General features: G+C 39.0%; 1 protein-coding gene across 2 annotated transcripts in view; it reads left to right on the forward strand.

The window, feature by feature from the left end:
• Nucleotides 1-15,493: 15,493 nt before the first annotated feature.
• nostrin (nitric oxide synthase trafficking) overlaps nucleotides 15,494-16,195 on the forward strand; it is a 56,311-nt gene continuing 55,609 nt past the window's right edge. For both annotated transcript variants that reach the window (XM_048534873.2, XM_048534874.2), the window contains exon 1: nucleotides 15,494-15,578. In XM_048534873.2, the coding sequence (XP_048390830.1) occupies nucleotides 15,552-15,578 (27 nt within the window). In that variant the 5' untranslated portion in view covers nucleotides 15,494-15,551. The remainder of the gene's footprint in view (nucleotides 15,579-16,195) is intronic.

Raw genomic sequence — 16,195 nt, forward strand, 5'->3', positions numbered from 1 at the left:
GACCAAGGTAGTGTTTAGAAATGACCCATTTCCTAAGCAAAAAGGTCATTAACTGGATTGGGGGTAGGGTGGACAATCATAGATTTAAAATAATTTGTAAAAGGAAAATAAATTGAGGAGGGATGTTTCCAATTCGATGATAGCGAGGTTCTCAAACTCACTGCTGAAAGGATAACAGGTGCAGAATCCATCATCAATTTGAAAAAATATTTGACTTCAATAAACAGGAACGATGAATCTAAAGAAGGAGAATGTAAAGAATGTTCAAAAGATTGGAAAGATAGAGTTATAAATATTCAATTCAGGTTGATCAGGTTACTCCACTAAATGTCTGGCAGGATGGTTGATAACAACATAAATATCATTGAAAAAATCTTCAAATTATTAGTTATTTATGCTTTTTCATTGAAACATCACAGTGTTTGTTCAGACTACAAAAACACCTCATACTTTGAAAAAAAAATAACTGAAGATTTGTTCATAACTCTGAATTCATGAGGATTCATGCTTTCTAGCCTTTATGACTCAATTGATTCTTTCAGCACATGAGAAAGGAGAAATCTGTCACCTGCATAATAAGTTCATGCATGTCGGTTTGAGTTTCCTCATTGCTGTGATGCCTTATTCAAGTTAAAATACTTTAAGAAAACAGAGCCAATCATGATTTTTAGTTACTCTTAAATTCAATTAAAGTGGCCGCTGAGAAGGGGGACTGAGCACAGGGCTTGTCTGCTCCCATCAGCTTTCATTTGTTTGCTTCTTTTTAGTCTTGATCTTTTTCTCTCCATTTTTCTTTGCTTTCGTTTTTGTGAGCCTGGAAAGTCGCAGGTGAAGGAGGAGGCCTGCTACGGCAGCCAGGCTGAACAGGACACGGCATGGGGACTCACAGCGAGTGAGGAACAGGTCCCGGGCAGACGTCCCCAAGCCCAGGTGAGGCCTAGGGTCCAGGACCGCAGCTAGGCCTGGGTATCTGAAGGAGGAGAAAGGCAGTCTCAGCATGGTCTGGAGATCTCCCTGTGTGGCGGTCTTCCTGTCTGGTGGTCTCCCCGTCTGGCAGTCTTGTCCCAGCATGGAGGTCTCATCCTCTTGTGGAGGTCTTTTTTGCTTTTTGGTGCCCAGCAGTTCCAGTGGCCCGGCAAGTGGTTTTGTCTAGGAGAGGTGGTTTCAGCCCACCGTGGTTGTCTTCTTCAGCAGAGGCTTCCAGCCCAGCATCCAGCATACCAGCATGACATTCTCACTCCAGCTGTATCTTCAGGGTATTCTATCATTTCAAGTCAGCTTTCCCCGAGTCCAGGAGCCAACAACTGAACTGTGATGAATTTTGTCTTAATCTTTTTTATTATTGTGTATTGTGTCATTGATGTTAGCCACTGTGATGAGGCAACTTATAAAACTTTTCACTTAATTTTTCATGTCAAAGTACATGTGACAATGAATTTCTATTCTACTCTTCTGTGTTTGCATATATAGTCATATTGTGGTATAATGGATCAATTCCCTTAGCATTTCAACTTGTCTCTGAGTAAAACTCATCTGTGTCACAGGATTAACAATTGGTAACAAATCTGATTTTGATAGCTAGACTTGGAAATGGTACTTGCCATTTGTTTGCAAGCATTTAGGGTAGAACTTTGCTGATTTAATCACTGACTAATTACTGAGACAATTTGTAACTTAGAAACCTAAATACAGCTGGAATGGACTATTCTGAGCCTCTTTGATGGAGCCATAATATTAACATTGCACCATTGAATCAGGGAGGGGGATGAGATGATGAGGAAGATCTCTGAAAGGAAGGATTTCCACTGAAATGGATCACAATGGTAGAACTGTTCACCAGTCAAGTTGACTACATCAACTACAGGATTAGAGAGAATACTTAGGAAGGCTGTTCCCAAGGGCATTCATTCATCAACTGTGTGCCTTCCACTCCCCTAGAGACTTCACCATGAGAATCGAGTGGTTGGAAAGGTAAGTTAATTTTTTTGGTGCTAAATCCAACATGCTGACCTTCCCATTGTTTCCCCCCCGCCCCCACCCAAACATCCCTCAGATCAAAAAAGTTTATTTATGTATGTATTCCTCTCTGCTGGCATCTCTCATCCTAATAAATACTCACACTCACACACCTCTCAGCCAATGTCCTTTTCCAACCATGTCTCGCTATCACTCTCCACTAATGTTGCCTATCACTCCTGTCGACAAGCCATTACAACTTGTACAGAAGAAAGGGAATGACATTGGAAAGAATTCAAGACTTGTTTTGGGGCTAGGGTATGAGCAATCAGGGTAGCATGTTGGGCAGGTCATCCAGTGGCAAGGATATTATGGACCACAGCAATGTGAGTCTACCTGTTCCACAGGACAGTGTTCATAGCAGCAGTGACCTGAGAGCTAGAGACTTCTGAAGCACTTGTATTCCCACAGTTGGGTGATCTGATCCCCACATTGGAGTTTTCATCTTCTTCCAGCAGGACCTCAATGTTCACCCTGCTGTCCTGATGAGAGGGCAGCTAGTTCTGCTGATGCTGTCCATGTTTTTAGTGCAACTTCTGCTCCTGCCTCTCATCAGAGATGGAAGTTAGTGCTGCAGAAGCTGCTCACATGCCATGGTAAAGGCTGGCAGTAGGGAAGCACTGCTGAACACGAGCAAGGTGCTACACAAGTGATCTGACTTCCATGATGCTAGTAATTATCTGTCAAGCAGTGATAACACTCCTAGAGAACAAAAAGTGCACTGAACAGTGATCTATAACAAGAGAACGTAGTTTCAAGAGAAGGGGTAGCAGACTTAAAACAGAGATGAAGAGAAATCCACTACCCCAGAATACTGTGGATGCCGCAACATTGAGAAAATTTGAGGAGATAGACGGATTTTAAATTAGTAATGGGTTGAAGTGTTATGAGGAGCAGGCAGCAAAGTGGAGTTGAGGCCAAGGTAAGATCAGCCATGACTGTATTACGTGGAACAGCAGTCTCAAGCTCTTAGTTTTTATGTTCTTTTGTAAAGAGATTTTATTAATTATAAATGTGAGAACATACTACACATACACACAGATGTAGATATACAAGGTGAATCAGAAAGGATAAAATTGAGAAGAAAATTAGATAAAAATATCAGTCTCTTTTGTTTGCAAAGAGCAGGCTGTTGAACTTTGCAGCTATTGCAGTGAAGGTGACAGATTGAATTAGAATAGCCTTTATTGTCACATATACTTGAATAAGTGCAATGAAATGTTTGTAATGTTGCCTCTTGGCACCATCTTAGATATAGGATACCTAGGTACAAATACTTAAAGTGTTGTTACCGAATTGAAATGGTAAAGAAAAACATTACTATGGGAATACAGAGTTTAAAAAGTCCAGCATGATAATAAAAAGTGTCCTTAAAAGAACTCAAGTTAGCATATTTTTCCACAGAGACCATGCCTGCCAAGCTTCAGAATCGAGGCCTTGCTGCCTCCACGCACTGGCCTCTGCCCTGGACTCACGTTCAGGACTCATCCCCCCAGCCGGCCTTGGCTCACACTACTCCCTCTCTGGCCTGCAACTCACTCCCGGCTCGGCCCACACACACACTACTCCCACTTCGGGCTCTGTTCATGATTCGCTTCCAGGACTTGACCCTCACAGTCTGCTCCCACTGCAGACTCCATTTGCAACTCACTTCCAGGACTTGTCTCCCAGCTAAGCCCGGGCTTGGTCTGCTTCAGCTCCGGACTCCAGCCATGATTGGCTTCCCATCCAGGCCTGGTCTCCGATTCGTCTCCTGTTCAAGGCTGATCTCGGACTGCATTCTCGATTCCCTCCAGGTAGAGTGGTTTAAGAAGTTAAAAGTTGGGGCCGGAGGGGAAGAAAAACTGCAACAAAGAGGGAAAGAGGAAGGAAAAGGAACTGGTAAGCAGACAAGCTCTTGCTTTACTCTGCCGCCATCTTGATCCATCTGCAGCAGTAGCTTTGGTAGTTGATCAGTAAGTTTTACAATCCTTAGTTTTGTAGTTCTGTAGTTACAATCCTTTTTGACCTTAAATGAATCTAGGCATTCAGTGTAAAGCAGTTCTTTTCTTGTCCTGTTTCCTTTTGTACCCAGTGAGAGAAAGCCTTTATCTGCAACATCGGGGTCACTAGAAGCAGGTTCTTTCACTATGATCTTCAAATCATATTTTTGGATATTTACAAGATTGTGTGGTTCCCCCAGCACACTGCAGAGAGTTGAAACTGGCTGTTCAACTGCTGTCTTTTTGAAAGGAAGAAACAGAAACAGAAACTATCTGAAGTTTGGGAGATAATCCATCAGATGTGGCTAGCTTTTGAACATGGGGTTTTCAGCCGCTCATTATTGTTGCAGACACAAGATCACAGTCTTGTCTGTTTTGACATGTCTTCTACCTCCAAAAACAAGGGCTTATTCTTTGAAGTTGGCTTTGCATTTGTAGCAGTGACATTCCTTATGCCTCTCTCTCTCACTCCAGCCACTTAATTTATAGCCCAAAAACAGTCGTATTTACTAACTATAAATGACATGTCCAGAGTATTTACAAGTAAAGATGTGATCATTATTACCACAACTTAGATGGCAGTACATTTACAAATTGCTTACACTTTCATTTGGTTCAACTTCTGGAACCCCTCCCTTCCGTTATTGAGTTCTCTGTCCATTTCTGAGTTGAGGTTGTCCACCTATAAACATTACAACACCACCAATTCCAAAGGTTAGCTCAACAATGTTTCCTCACAGAACACTTACTGCAAGGATTCTATTCCATTTTCCCAGTTTCTCCATCTCCTTCATATCTGTTTCGATGATGCTACCTTCCACCAGCTGTCTTCAACATGACTTTCTTTTTCCTCAGGCTAGGATTACACCCACTATTGGTTGGCACGGTCCTCAGTCATGTTAAATGCATCTCTCATACTTCTGCCACAATCCCTTTCTCTTCTCCCTAACAAACTCATCTTCCAATTCCCACCATATCAGCATTTCACAGAGACCATTCTCTCTGTGCTACCCTGGTCTTTCATCCCTCCTAACATGTCGTCGCTGCCCCATGATACTTCCGATGCAATTTCAGAGGATGTAACGCTTGCGCATTCATCTCCGTCCTCACTGCATAATGTTCCAAACAGGGCCTTACAGGCGAAGCAGTATTTTATTTTACTTCTTTCAATATAGTCTACTGTATTTGCTTCCCACAATGCAGGCTCCTTTACACTGCGGAGACCAAACACAGACTGAGTCACTGCTTTGAGAAAAACCTCCATCTTGACCACAGGAATGACCCCGACCTTTCATTTGCTTGCCATTTCAATAAATCACCTAACTGTTATGCTAACATATCCCTCCTGAGGTACTGCAATATTCCAACAAAGCTCATGCAAATTTAAAGAAAACCTTTTTGCTTAGGCACTTTGCCACCTCTGGGACTCAATATTGAATTACAACTTCAGAGCCTAATGATACCTGTCTGGCTTCCATTTTTCTTAAGTTCTTCTCCATTGTCCACGACCTCCTCCAATCCTCCCACCCAATCATGAACTTATCTTGTTTGTATTATGTTTACTTTGTTCTCAGCTGAGATAAACCATTTTCACATTTCCGCACCTTAGTTTACACCCATGTTACAACTCTATCGCTCTTTCACCCCAATTTGCAACCTTTTGATCTTTTATACTGGACCCCTGTGCCAACTGTTTCTGTTGCTCTTCTTCTGCCTCTGACAAAAGCATAAAAATATAATGTTCTGAACAGAGCAGGCCAAGCAGCATCTTAGGAGCACAAAAGCTGACATTTCGGGGTCTAGGCCCAAAACGTCAGCTTTTGTGCTCCTAAGGTGCTGCTTGGCCTGCTGTGTGCATCCAGCTCCAGATCCTGTTCCCATTATCTTTCTGCAAAATATAATGTTCTGATCCTTTTCAGATCTGAAAATGAGTCATATTGGATTCAAAATGTGAACTCTGTTTCTGTTTCCTCAGATGCTGCCATTACCTGCTGAGTTTCTCCAGCATTTTCTGTTCTTTTCACAAATGTAACATTCTAATTGCAATGAAATGCCACCCATGCCACAAATGTGCCCTTAGAAGCTTTATAATTTCTCATTTCCCTTCCACAATATGCACTTTGAAGGGCTATTTCTGGCTGGTAGTATTTGTGCATGATTAGGCTTCAAATATGGTGTTAGCGTTGTAAGTTGCGTAAGATCCTGACAGCAGTGAGTACTGCTACCACTGGTGGGTGTATAACAGTGCAACACTGTGGGGGCATGGTGCAAATATAATAAGGTGAGCAGTGGAAAATTGTGTGAGATAATCTTTAAAATTGATGGAGAGAAATCTTCCTGTGTTTCTTTCTGCACAGCCTATGCCATCCTGTACAAAACTATGAACTGTCATCCCTGTTGGCTGAAAACTTGACATTCCATTTTTCAGCCCTTGGATTCAGCAGCAGAGGGCACAACATCATTCCCAGTATTTACACTGTTTGAACAAGGAACACCTGGTGGAGCTAGGTGAACAATGTACTATTCATATTAAACTTTTGTTTACAGTAGAAGCACTCGCGGAGCATGGTCTTGCAGCGGCTGAAGCAAATAAAACTCAGTTTTTATCCTTGACAAAACCTTGCCCCATTTGGCACAATGACCCAGTAGAGGTCAAGGAAGCAACCTGAAATAACTTCAAGATTAGCAGAGATGATCAGTGTCAATGAGACGCATTGTCCTCGAGGCCAGCATCTCAATCAAGAGGGTGATGCTATTTCTATTAAATTTTAGACAAAACCACTTCATCCAAACATATTAACTATTTATACTAATAAGGAGTTAAAATCTCTATATCCAGCAGAGAGGAAATGCCATTGATTTTCTTTTGTTTGTTTGTTTTTCTATCTATCAATTTCAAAGGAGGTTGTTTATAATTATGTTCAACACAAACTCCTTTGCACTTGGATGCTTTCATTCTGCTAAATAATTCATCATCTGTTGTTTCATTTTGTAAATAGAAGGGAGCGTTCTCAGCTTATTTTCAGTAATGTGGACGTGGACATAAATTTGCCAATTACAGTCACTGAATGATAAATGCAATGTTAATTTGCTCACCATGATTGAAATTAAAAGTTCAATTCAATGGAGGAAAACAACATTTTCAGAATAACTATAAAATTATTTCTGAATGTTTTAAAGAATGCTATGCAATCTGTCAACAGGAAATACAAACTGGGGATGTAATCATAAAGGACTTAACTCTGAAGATTTCAGGAAATGAGTCTTTAGCTGTTAATTACATATTTCCATTCAATTCAATGGAAAAAGTCAGCCCTTGTTCTGGGAAGCAGAGTGCAAGTGAGGAACAATAATATTGGGGGCTCCACAAAAATATATGGTTCTGCAAAAATAATGCAATTTTTATTGGGCAACATCTAAATCAGTGTTCAAATTAGACAGTTATGATATAAGTAACATGTCCTGACAGTGATGCTTCCAGCAAATCCACGATGTGTAATTTTGCAGTGCATAAAACTCATACTGACGGGAAAGTATATTGAGAATACAAGAGTTAAATACTGTTAATGTGCTATTTTTAAGAAAAATAAATAATACAATAGTTAACAATATCCTACATGGGACTTTATCAACTGTCTTTCGGAAATCCATGTAAATAACATCCACAGACAATCCCCAGTCCACTACCTGAGTGACCTGTTCAAAAAAGATCAGTAAAGTTTATAAAAACCTAAAGAACTGTGGATGCTGTAAATCAGGAACAAAAACAAAGTTGCTGGAAAAGTTTGGCAGGTCTGGCAGCAGCTGTGAAAGAAAGAACAGAGTTAACGTTTCCGGTCTGGTGAGGAGGGGGCACTGGACCCGAAGTGTTTACTCTGTTTTTTCTTCACATAGGCTGCCAGACCTGCTGAGGTTTTCCAACAACTTTGTTTTTGTTGTTGAAGTCAGTAAAGCTTGTCACACATGACCTACTTCCCACGATTTCAGCTGGCTGACCCTGACTAACTAAAAATTTTCAAAGTGTTCAATTACCCCATTCATGATTATATACTCCAACAATTTCCACACCACAGATGTTAGGTTAATTGGTCTGTAAGACCCTAGTTTTCCTCTTTTGCCCTTCTTAATCAGTGGATTGATATGCGCAATTTTCTAATCCAGAGGGAAGTCCCCAATATCCAGGGAACTCTTAATTATTATAATTATGGAATCTACAATGTGTGCCTCTACTTCCTTTAACAGCCTGGCATGGAAATCGTCAGTTTCTGAGAATTTGTCACTGTCTAATTCCTTTAATTTCCTTATTACTAATGTTTTACTTTTATCCAGTCCCTGCTCCCTTTCCTGGGACTCCTAGCAAGCCATCTTCCTTTTCTACTGTAAATATTAAGGCAAAGTAATTTTTCATCATGTCTGCCATTTCACCATAGTCATTGACAATATTCCCACTTTCAGTCTTTGATGGGCCAACATTTCTCCTGACCATCCACTTCCCCCTTATGTAACTACAACATTTCTTCATATTGATTTTGATACACCTTGTACATTTCTTTTCATGATACGTTTCTGTAACTCTTATAACCTGGTTTGTATCCCTTTATTCATGTTGCAAAGTTGTGTACGGTACCTCTGAACTGAAAGGCAGGAAGTTAGAATTTTTTTGTAAAAATGATAAAGAGAAGCATGCATAGTCATTTTAAGAGTTTATGTGCTTTTCTAAGCTTGGAGATTTAATCAAAAATGTGTTTGTAAGCAACTGAAGTCCTGAAATTGAAACATTTAACAATTGGCTGTGTGATTAGAAACCTTAGGCTGGTTTTGATGTTTTGGCAAATGGCTTGAAGATCAGCCAACTGATTTACGCCAAGCATTTAGAGATTGAAAACCATTTTAACTTAAATCTGAAGTTTTTGACAACCTCAGACCAATCCTATTATAAGAAAACTGACGAGCCATCAGAGGTATAAGAGGAGGGCTTTTGCAAATCGATGTGACAGCAAACTGCCATCTGAAAAGTAAATATCTGACTCTCATATAAATCTATAAGCTCTCTGAAAGAGCATAATCTATTCATTAAAGTACCATGGCACTCCTAAGTAAGATTCCTGATAGAAGAATTCACAGAGAAAGCATCCCTGACAGAAGAATCAGCAGAGAAGAACATTCTGGAAGACTTAGACTCTCAGAGGTGCAGCCACGTTAAGTTCTAATTTATTTTTATTGTGACTTAGGTATTAACAAGTGGGACTTGTATTTATCGGAACAGCATGCCAATAGAATTTTGCTCTTTTCAGGAATTGCTAGTAGTTAAGAGGGAACTGTTCAATTTGTTAGTAGTTCTGTTAATTTGTTCACTGTTAGAGTTAAATAAATAAATTGTTACTTGTTGCTTAAAAAGTGAATATCAGGAATTTTCTTTCATTTAGCCTCTCCTTTTTAACAGATTAGATGAGGTGCGTGTTTTGGGTTTAATTATTAGAAAGGAACTTCTATGCCTGCTGTAACAGATTGGGGGCTTGTGTTTCAATTTTAATTATGAGAGGGTTTTGATTGGGGCCTAAAGTCTGGGATCTGGTCAGTCCGTGTACAGGACCTTATCAGATTTTGGGTATGAAAGGTGCCAGCAGATTTAAACAGACTTGGGAATTAGTGTCCAAGATCTTTAAGTAAAACTTAGGGGAGAAGTGGAAAATCTGTTAATTTTGGTGACTTGTAGTTAGTTGAATCTAAAGCAGGGAAATGGGTCTTAATATTGCGAAAGAGGTTCTGGGGTTTGAAGATGCTTCCCCAAATTGCTAAGCAAGTTCAGAAGGACAGGGCAAGGATATACTTTCAGACTTGTCACGCAGGCTAAATTTGCTTTAACTAGGGACGAGGGGAAGGCTGGAATTATAGAGGAGTTGGTCAAGCAGTTAGGTATACCAGAGAAACAGGCAAGTGCAGTGGAGTTAGAAAAAATTAAATTGAAAATTAGAAGATAAAGAAAGAGAGAGAGGGTTCTGAGCTGAGCAAAAAGAAAAAGAAAGTTTGAAATTCGGAATTTGCACATTAAACAGTAAGCTCAGTTTAAAAGGATGAAAATGATTGTAGGAGATAGGTTTGGTGAGGAAGAGAGTGATGATGAGCAAACCCATCATAACCAATGACATGATCCTACAGTCATTAGTTAAAGTAAGAAGGGAAAACTAAAGAGAAAAGCGAAGAAGTTGAGATCCAGGTAACTACCACTGTTTGATGAAATAGTAAAGGAGAAACCTAAGCAGGTAGAGAATAAGGCAGAAGTGTTTAGTTCTGAAAGATTAATGGAGTTATAACAAAAAAGATGAGGCAATGAAAGATTTATATCATAAAGCCCACTTGAAAAACGAATCTGAATGTATTCCCAAAAGTTGTCATCTCAAGGGTTGGAATCCCAAGATAGAAATAGAGATCTCAACACATTAGTGCAGAGGAGAAATGGGTGGAAGTTGACCAGATTGTGTTGCAAGGAAGTGTTGTGGGTAGCAGATAAATTACCTGTAGGAGGTCATCTAGGAATGAGGAAAACTCAGGCTAAGATACAAAAGAATTTCTCTTGGCTGGGATGACATAAATATGTCAGCTGGAAGGAAAACCACAGGCAGTAATAAAACTAGGGCCTTTGATGCCAATTCCTGCATTTGAAGATCGTTTCATGGGGGTTATCGTCGATTGTGTACGTCTCCTCTCTGAAGTGGCAACCAGCATTTGCTGACCATGATATATGTTGCTACCAGATTTCCAGAGGCAATTCCATTATGGAATATCTAAGCAAAAATGGCTTTCAGGAGTTGCTTGCTTTTTTTAATCCATTATGGACTACCCATAGAGATTCAGTCAGATCAAGGGTCCAATTTTACTGCCAAATTATTTAAGGTGGTCATGAGTAATTTAGGCATCCAACACTTTAAGTCAAGTGCATACCATCCTGAATCCCAGACAGCATTGGAAAGAAAAAGATTAAACAGAGTAGGTGAATTAGCTAGACAACATTTGACAATGGCACTGCATCTAATTAAGAATGAAGCAAATAAGAAATCTAAAAACTGTACATTTGCCCATGGGGATTATTTGCCCATGTTACCAGTGGTAGGAGATCCCTTCAAAGCAAGGTTTAGTTATCCCTTTCAGATTGAGAAAAAAATAATTCAATGAATTATCTGGTAATATCGTGTGAATATGCTGAAATTTTATTATGACAGGGAAAGGGAACCGGAGAAACACGTATTGGTTACTACCATGCAGAGTGAAGAATCAAGTCCAGATGAATTGAATTTTGGTGTGCCTCAAAATAAATTAAGTAATGAAAAAATCCTTAAAGAATGAGATAGGACAATGAGCTATCTGTCTCAGGAACAGAGAATTGAATTGAAAGGCTTGTTGCAGCAATATAAGGACTAATATTATAGCACATGAGGTTGAAATAGGGAATACTGTTCTGATAAAACAATACCCCCACAGGCTTAATCCTCTCAAAAGCAGCACAGGTACAGAAGGAAGTGGCAACAATGCTCCAAGAAGACATTATGGGCTGAGTCAAAGTGAGTGGAGTTCACCGATTGTGATAGTCCCCAGTATGAAGGTACTGAACAATTCTGGATTATTAGAAGTCCAAGGGCTTTACCAAAACAGACTTGTACCCAATCCCAAGGCTGATGGACTGCGTGGAGAAACTAGGACAAGCCACTTACATCACAAAGTTGGCCTTACTTCATGGTTATTGGCAAGTACCTTTGTTGCAGACAATGAAAGAAGTTTCTGTATTTGTAACACCAAATGGGCAATATCAATTTAAAGTAATGCCTTTTGGAATGAAGAATGCATCAGCTACATTTCAGACTTATGAACAGAGTTGTGGCAGGATTGACTAACTGTGCCTCCTGTATAGATGAATTAGTGATCTTTAGCCATTCATGGAAAGATCACATGTTGCATTTGGCAGAGCTCTTTGAAAGGAAGGCAAAACTTGAATTTGCGAAGGTGGAAGTGGCATTCTGGGACATAACATCGGACATGGCAGGATTACACTGAGGAACATGAAGATGAAGGCCATCGAGGAATTCCCAAGACCATCCTCAAAGAAAGAAGTGCTATGATTTTTGGGACTGAGTGGATTTTACCAGAAGTTTATACCAAACTTTAGTAGTGCGGTTACAGTGTTGAGGGATTTGCTAAAGAAGAACAGAAAATTTCATTGGACCTAATAATGCCAGGAGGCCTTTGAGAATTTGAAAGCTGTGTTAGCCACCACAGCAGCTTTAGCCAGACCAAATTTCTTGAAATCCTTTTAAACTCATTATCAATACAGCTATGTAGGTGTTGCAGCTACGTTGATACAGGAGGATGATTGTGGAATTGAAAGGCCAACCAGTTATTTTTCAAAGAAACTCAATATCGACCTTAGAAAATGTTCCACCATTGAAATAAAGTTATTGAATTTGGTACTGTCTTTACAACATTTTAATATTTATGTTACAGTGTATCAGAGATGGTTGTGCATACCCACCACAACACTCTCACTTTTTGGACAGATTTAAGGATGGGAATACAAGACTATTTCATTGGAGTCTTACATTACAAGCATTTAATTTACAGGTTATATATGCTGGGGTCATAAAAATGTTGTTGTGGATATGTTATTGTGGTCTTAAAAGAAAAAATGTGTATATAAAATTGAATATTACTGCTCCAATGTTAGATATGTATGCAGAATTAGTATGAAATGTGTAATTTTAGATTACTGACCTTTATTTCATGATAATGATATTAATTATTTTTTGTAAAATACAGCCTTTTTTTCATAATGATGATTCTTTTCTAAAGAGAGGTGGTGTTGCAAAGTTGTGTAGAGTACTTATGAACTGGAAAGCAGGAAGTTAGAATTTGTTTGTAAAAATGATAGGGGGAAATAATGCATAGTTCCTTTAAGAGGTGATGTGTTTTTTCTAAACTGAGGATTTAAACAAAAATGTGTCTGTAAGCAGCTGAAGAGGGACAGACAGTTCTGAAATTGAAACAAGTGTCAATTGGCTGTGTGGTTGGGAATCTTAGGCTTGTTTTGATGTTTTGACAACTAGCTTGAAGATCAACCAATTATTTTAAAATTGGTGTGAGAGCAAATTGCCACCTGAAGAGTAAATATCTGGCTGTCACAGAAATCTGCACGCTCTCTGGGAAAGCACCATTTATGCACAAAGCTACCATGGCATTCCTAACTAAGATTCCTGACAGAAGAATTCACGGAGAAAGCATTCCTGATGGAAGGATCAGCAGAGAAAGCAAAGAACATTTCAGAAGCCTTAACCTGGCTGTACCTGTGAGAGTCTAAGTTTTAAATTATTTTATTATTAGTTGGGTTTTTATAAGTGGAACTTGTACTACTGGAACAGAATACCATTAAAATTCTGTTCTATTCGGGAATAGTTAGTAGTTAAGGGGGAATTGTTTGATTAGTTGGCAGTTCTGTTAATTTGTTTACTGTTAAAGCTAAATAAATAAACTGTTACTTGTTGCTTATGAAGTTAATATCAGGGATTTTATTTCATTTAACCAATCCTTTTTAACAGATTAGGCAAGGGAAGGTGAGCTTCTCTAGGTTGTTTTGGGTTTAATTATTAGAAGGACACCACCACATCTGCCATAACAGAGTGGGGGCTTTTGTTTTGATATTAATTATTAGAGAGGTTTGACCTCCCCTCCGTAACATTGGTCTTTGTATCTTTCATCCAGCAAGATCTGTGCTGTTATATGGCATTTATGTCAGCCCTATATTTTGGTTGTATGCTGCCCCTTATCTCTTCAGTTGTCCTTGACTTTTTTTTTCTCTGTGAAATGGAGATTTTCACTCTCAGGGGTAGAATTTTTTTTGTGTTAAATATTTCATTAAACATCCTCCGTTATTCTTCAGTTGTTAGTAGATTGTCCAGTTTGGTATGATCTGCTTTGTAAAACTCTGCTTTCTTAAAATATGATTTCAAAAACTGAAAGAATATTTTTAAAATTATTGTTAGCAGTTACAATGGATGAGAGTCTTTTCTAGCCTTTGCAAAAAAAAACAAACTAGCCAAATATTTATATCATCTTTCCCTTCATTGGAACCTACCCCAATTACTATTTCTTATTACCATGACAACCATTTGTGCATAAACCTTTTCCTGCTATCTTCAGACTGCATTGTTCTCCTGGACTGCCACATCTAGAATTGCTGTCCTCACGAATATCCTTTTTCCTGTATTGGATTGTGAACAGGAGCTGTACACTTATTAACTTTCCTGCCCTAGCAAAAAAAATCATGTATCAAATCCATTTTCCTGCTTCTTAGATCTTTTAAAGACTGGACACTAAGAATTTGGTCTTGGACTCCTCAACTAAGGGTGGCAATTTCTCTGACCTTCTAAGAGAGACAGATGTTTGCTCATGTGTACTATGTACTATAAACAATCAATTACATTTAATTCAAGAATAGTGCATTAAGCGTAAGGGCAAGTTCCCATGGAAAGACAATATGATAACTGCCAGCAACAATTTACACCAACAAATTCTGTTCTATTCCACAGTAGTGTAAATTTCAAATTACAACTCTCCCTTTACATTCCCATTTCCATAATATTTCACCCTTTCAGATGATTTTTAAATTTGGGAAGATTGCACGCAGTAGTACAGGAAATTAGAATGGGTGGGATTCCTCAGTGTTGGTCCTTACAGGAACTATCAGTAATACTTTCTTCAGAATAGCAGTCACATCTATTTAGATTTGTGTGCTACTTTACTTATAATCATGACTGTAGATTGGACATGACCTACATTTTTCTCAAGAAGAGTCATGACATTAATCTTCAGCATTTCAGGACACTATACATTTCCATTCATATCCAAGCCTGTTCTTGTACTTCAGTTAATAGCAGTGTGCACCCATTTATAAGCCATTGCATTCCTATGAGTAATTTAAATCAACAGAGAATACATTGCCGTGTGTACTTTGCTTTTCATTATTTTATACTTTAATTGTTCAAGGTCGCTCCCTTATTAACATTTCAAATAATTGGCTTCAGCCCAGATCTTCACAGTAGTTTGGGAATCTTCTTCTAAGTAATGTGTGATCAACATATATAAAGCCATGGTTAATTGTATTATAATTTGCAGCAACTTGTCTGGTGAGGAATACCAATACCGTCAGCCACTGTTCAATAAAATGGATAAACGCCTGATCCGCCTTTGTGCTGGCTTTCATTCCAGTAAATTAACGTAACTGTTGGAACCAAGTTACTTTTTACCGTGGCAACTTCTAATGTGCAAAATCCTCTGATAAACATGACTTTAGGCAACTTTTTGCACCACTCCTGTAAAAGAAGACTAAAAGAGATGATGCTTATTTTGTTTTTTGCAGTGATTTCTCAATTAGGCGCATGGGCTTTAGGACCCAAGTGTTATGCGTTTGCCGGCTGTTTCACTATCAGATGACTGCTCAAAGTACAAGTGCAAACTCGCAGGCGCTACTCATTTTCCTGGTGCGTGTGAACCCAGAAGAAAAGCAAAATGAGAGATCCTGTGAGCGGGTGCACTGTAAGAAAACATTATTTTCACTCCTTGTTCAAGTTTGCTGTTGATACAGTTGAAAGTAATCGCAGTTAAGACATGGTTACTTAGTTTGAGAAAGAAGTTGGTTAACAAGTTTTTCAGGATAACATCTTTACGTCCCTATTTAACTCACCTTTCACTGTACTTATTTAAAATTTTGATATTTACGTCATTCTCATCCAAAACATAAATTAGTGAAGCTGTCGCTGTGAGTTTTTTTTACTGGAATTGGCTGATGTATTTTGAATGTAATAAGGAAAATACGTGTGCGAATGTCTACGTGGAATGTAATCAAATAGCTTAAAAGTGATCGTTCGGTCTTTTAAATACAGATTAGCTGTGAGGGTTTTGTATAAAGTGAAGTTTCCAACTGTTGGAAAATGTATCTGCAGCGAATTTATTACTTTGACAGGAACGAGAGGGAAACCATGAAGCTGCAGACTTGGTTTTTATTCATTCAAGGTATGGGCGTGGACGGCTGGGCCAGTGATAATTGCCCATCCCTCGTCGCTTTTAACGAGGTGGTGGTGAGCTGCCGTCTTGAACCATTGCAACCTATGTGTTGTACATAAAGCCACAATATTATGAGGAAGTGTTAGAGA

Source organism: Stegostoma tigrinum, chromosome 7 (assembly GCF_030684315.1).
Source record: "Stegostoma tigrinum isolate sSteTig4 chromosome 7, sSteTig4.hap1, whole genome shotgun sequence".
NCBI classification, from domain to species: Eukaryota; Metazoa; Chordata; class Chondrichthyes; order Orectolobiformes; family Stegostomatidae; genus Stegostoma; species Stegostoma tigrinum.